Raw genomic sequence first — 4,094 nt, 5'->3', positions numbered from 1 at the left:
ACCATGCTTTGTGATTGTACTCTGAAAGCAAAGTCCCCAGACTAGTCTCTGCTCCCTGTATCTGCTATATCTGTAGCATGCTGAAGAAATAAAACAACATGAAAAAAAAAAAAATTACACTAATGCTATCTCCATTCCTCTTCCTAAATAAAAGAGAATGAATGAGCTGAGCTGTCCAGCTCTCTCAGCTGGTGAACACTGTTGTTGCTGTGTTGATGCAGATTATGTTCATCCTGGAGAAGAGAAGGCTTTGAGGGGGACTAAGAGTGTGTCATGGTTTTGGTTTTTTTTTATTTGATTTTCAATATTCCACATCAAAACATCATGTACTGGAATTAAAGTGTTAATGCTCTAACTCTACGTACCTATCCCTATACATTACGGAAGTCACGGGATCTGACCCTTCCGGGGGGACGGTCTCTTACTGCCTGGCAGTGGGTGCTGGAGGGTGCTTTCCTAGCCGTTCCAAGCTTTTTCAGGTTTGACTCGGTCTCGGGAACTCTCTCTCATATCTTGTTTGACTTATTAGTCTCAATTCCAATTAGATTGTATTATATTGTATTATTTTGCATTCCGATATCATAGTTAGTAAAATAAGTTTACCTCCATAATTTGTTGCCGCTGTTTTTTTCCTTTTCCCCCTACCTTCCCATTTTGTGGGCCCAGGCGGGGGGTGGGGAAGGCAGGGGCCTACTGCCCCCTGTCACGGGCATTAACTGATCTAGTTAATTCCGTGACAGATTTTTGGTGGAGAATGCGGGCATAGCTGCCTTTTGCTTTTTGGTTTTTGCTTTTTGGCTCTTAGAACGAATCTCGCTCTCTGCTCTTAGAGAACAGCTTCGTTAGGGAGCATTATCAGTAGTTCAGGTTTTTGTGCTGGAAAACTTGACCTTGAAAGACCAGGCGTACTGCCAGTATTCTGGGATATCTATAAACTTTGAGCACTGCTTAGTCTGAGTAGTGCCTTTTTTTTCCTTCCCCCCCCCCTCTTGTTAGTTTCAATTCATTAACCCTTTCTGAGCAGAAACCAGCGATGAACCCACTCTTTTTCGTGGAAACGCTGAGTAAGGGATTAAAAGCTATGGTGTTTCTCGCGACCTACTGGCGAATCATCAATGTCATCTTTACTTGTTGTGGAATGGTGTACGTATATAACTACATAAAGGCACTGATGGAGACGCCTGTATGGTACCTATCTTGGTACCTATATGCAATGTTTAATATGAATTTTGACTCTTGCATCCCGGATGGAATGGCTAATTTCACAAGCAACTACATCCCAAATGGAATAGCTGATTTTACAAACCACACGGTGTTCAAACCAGTTTCCAAGTTTTCCTTTTGGTTTATCAAACATTTTTCCAATGCTGAGTTAACTCAAATGCTTGTGAACGTAACGGGCGTAGCAGCCCTGTTCATATCAGTCTTCCTGAATCTATTTCTATACAGGACTATAAGGACTATGATTAAGCAGAAGGAGTCTCCTCCAAATCCAGAGAATACTGACTGGCAGGGAATATGGAGAGATTTAGGAGAAATCTTAGAAGAATGGGGACCCACAATGTCATGGGATTTCACTCTTGAGCATCTGTGGCATCCCCAGAAACTTAGCCAGTATCTGAGACAGGGGCAGTGCGGCTTAGGTAAATCTAAGGAGGTACAACTTATTTGGGGTTTGGCTTGTGCTTACCGTGCCCTATATAATACTGTTTTGGATGGAGAGAGTTTCCGAGCTGAGGTTCAAGCCAAAGGGGAAGTCAAATCTGATCAATTACAGGAGACACCAGTAACAATATCAGTTGCCCCTGTGGAGGGCAAGAAATGGAAACGAGTGTCCTCACGTCTAGAACGGAAAAAAGAAGAAGAGGAGGAGGAGGTGGAGGAAGATCCAGGTGAGGGGCCCTCCTCGAAACCATCAACATCAAGAAAGGCAAAAGGAAAAACTAAGAGACATGCAGAAGAGAGTGATGAAGAGGAAGTTTCTATTACTACTCGTCGGCCTCTGAAGATGACTGAAATCCAAGGCTCAAGAAAGGAATTTACACGGCGCCCAAATGAAACTATCGTTTCCTGGTTAGTTCGCTGTTGGGACGACGGGGCCAGTAGCTTGTCTCTAGATGGTAATGAAGCCCGCCAACTAGGAGCCATTGCCAGAGATCCAGCTATTGACAGAGGAATTAGTCGATGTCTGGATGGGGCTGCCTCCCTCTGGGAACGAGTATTAACAGCCGTGAAGGAAAGGTACCCCTTCAAAAGCGGCTTGAAGCCTATGACAAAAAGGTGGGATACAATTGAACAGGGTATCCAGTATTTGAGGGAAATAGCCGTGGTGGAAATGTTGTATGACCCGAACTGTGTTTTTAACGACCCACAAGGCCATGACCCTGAGAGAGTGAGAACAACGCGTGAAATGTGGCAGCAACTCACATCAACAGCACCAGCCAGATACGCCTCTGCACTATTGGCAGCATCGGACAGATACCAGGACCAACAGAGAAGCCCCTTAGTTTATGAATTGATTCTTATGCTCCAAAGCTATGAACAACAGCTACCCCCAACTCGCGCCGCCATCGCCGCCATCTCACAAATGACGGAGCAACTGAATGAAATGCGAGAGCAAATGTCTTCACTGATGAATCGTGACAAACCTGTAGAAGTATCAGAAACGCTTGATGAAGATCAGAATAGTCAAAAGAGTCTACTGAAGGAGATGAAGGAGATGATGGAACAAGTGTGGATCCAACTAACTAAAGACGATGAACCCTCCTTCTCAGGTGCAAAATCAAAAATCTCAGCTGTTAGAGGCAAACGCTCTCCAGCTCCAGGAAGGAATCCTACATCGCGACTTGCCTTGTGGCGTTACTTACGTGACCATGGAGAAGACATGAGGAAGTGGCATGACCAAGCTACTCATGTACTACGAGCACGGGTGAGAGAATTACAAAGCAGATCAACCGCCAGTGCAGTTGCTCCGGTTACCACAGGTAATGAATAGAGGGGCCCTGCCCTCAGTCAGGGGGGGGAAAGGGATAATAGAGTTTATTGGACTGTGTGGATCCGATGGCCTGGCACATCAGAACCACTGAAATATAAGGCATTGGTGGATACCGGTGCACAGTGCACTCTGATGCCCTCAACTTATGAAGGGACAGAATCAATCCATATTTCTGGAGTGACTGGGGGCTCTCAAGAATTGACTGTGTTGGAGGCCGAGATAAGCCTCACTGGTAGGAACTGGCAAAAGCATCCTATTGTGACTGGTCCAGGGGCTCCATGTATACTTGGTATTGATTACCTCAGAAGGGGGCATTTCATGGATCCTAAGGGGTATCGATGGGCCTTTGGAATAGCTGCTGTAGACACAAACAACATTAAGCAGCTGTCTGTTTTGCCTGGCCTGTCAGAAGATCCGTCTGTTGTGGGACTGCTACAGGTAAAAGAGCAACAGGTACCAATTGCTACAAAAACAGTGCACAGACGGCAGTACCGCACCAACAGGGATTCCTTGCTCCCCATTCATAAGTTGATTCGTCAACTAGAGAGTCAGGGAGTGATCAGCAAAACTCACTCGCCTTTTAATAGTCCCATATGGCCAGTGCGTAAAGCCAGCGGAGAATGGAGGCTGACGGTGGACTATCGTGGCCTGAATGAGGTCACACCCCCACTGAGTGCTGCTGTGCCGGACATGTTAGAACTCCAGTATGAACTGGAATCAAAAGCAGCCAAATGGTATGCCACCATTGACATTGCTAATGCCTTTTTCTCCATTCCTTTGGCCAAAGAATGTAGGCCACAGTTTGCTTTCACCTGGAGGGGTGTTCAGTATACTTGGAACCGTTTGCCCCAGGGGTGGAAACACAGCCCAACCATTTGCCACGGGTTGATCCAAACTGCATTAGAACAGGGCAGTGCTCCTGAGCACTTACAGTACATTGATGATATCGTTGTGTGGGGCGATACAGCAGAAGAAGTCTTCACAAAAGGGGAGCGAATAATCCAGATTCTTCTGCATGCTGGTTTTGCTGTTAAGCGGAGCAAAGTGAAAGGACCTGCTCAGGAGATTCAGTTCCTAGGTATAAAGTGGCAAGATGGCC

The 4,094-nt window shown here is 45.9% G+C and overlaps 1 protein-coding gene across 1 annotated transcript; it reads left to right on the top strand.

Moving 5' to 3' along the window:
- The first annotated feature begins 276 nt into the window (after positions 1-276).
- LOC149919236 (uncharacterized) lies at positions 277-3,128 on the top strand. The gene has a single exon (XM_090136440.1). The coding sequence runs from the start codon at positions 1,034-1,036 to the stop codon at positions 2,993-2,995; it is 1,962 nt and encodes a 653-aa protein (XP_089992566.1). The 5' UTR covers positions 277-1,033; the 3' UTR covers positions 2,996-3,128.
- Positions 3,129-4,094: the final 966 nt, after the last annotated feature.

The sequence above is a fragment of the Phasianus colchicus genome, chromosome 2 (assembly GCF_987193195.1).
Source record: "Phasianus colchicus chromosome 2, bPhaCol1.hap1.1, whole genome shotgun sequence".
Taxonomy (NCBI): Eukaryota; Metazoa; Chordata; class Aves; order Galliformes; family Phasianidae; genus Phasianus; species Phasianus colchicus.
Note: the sequence above shows the minus strand (reverse complement) of the source record. Positions and strands in the feature narration are given on the sequence as shown.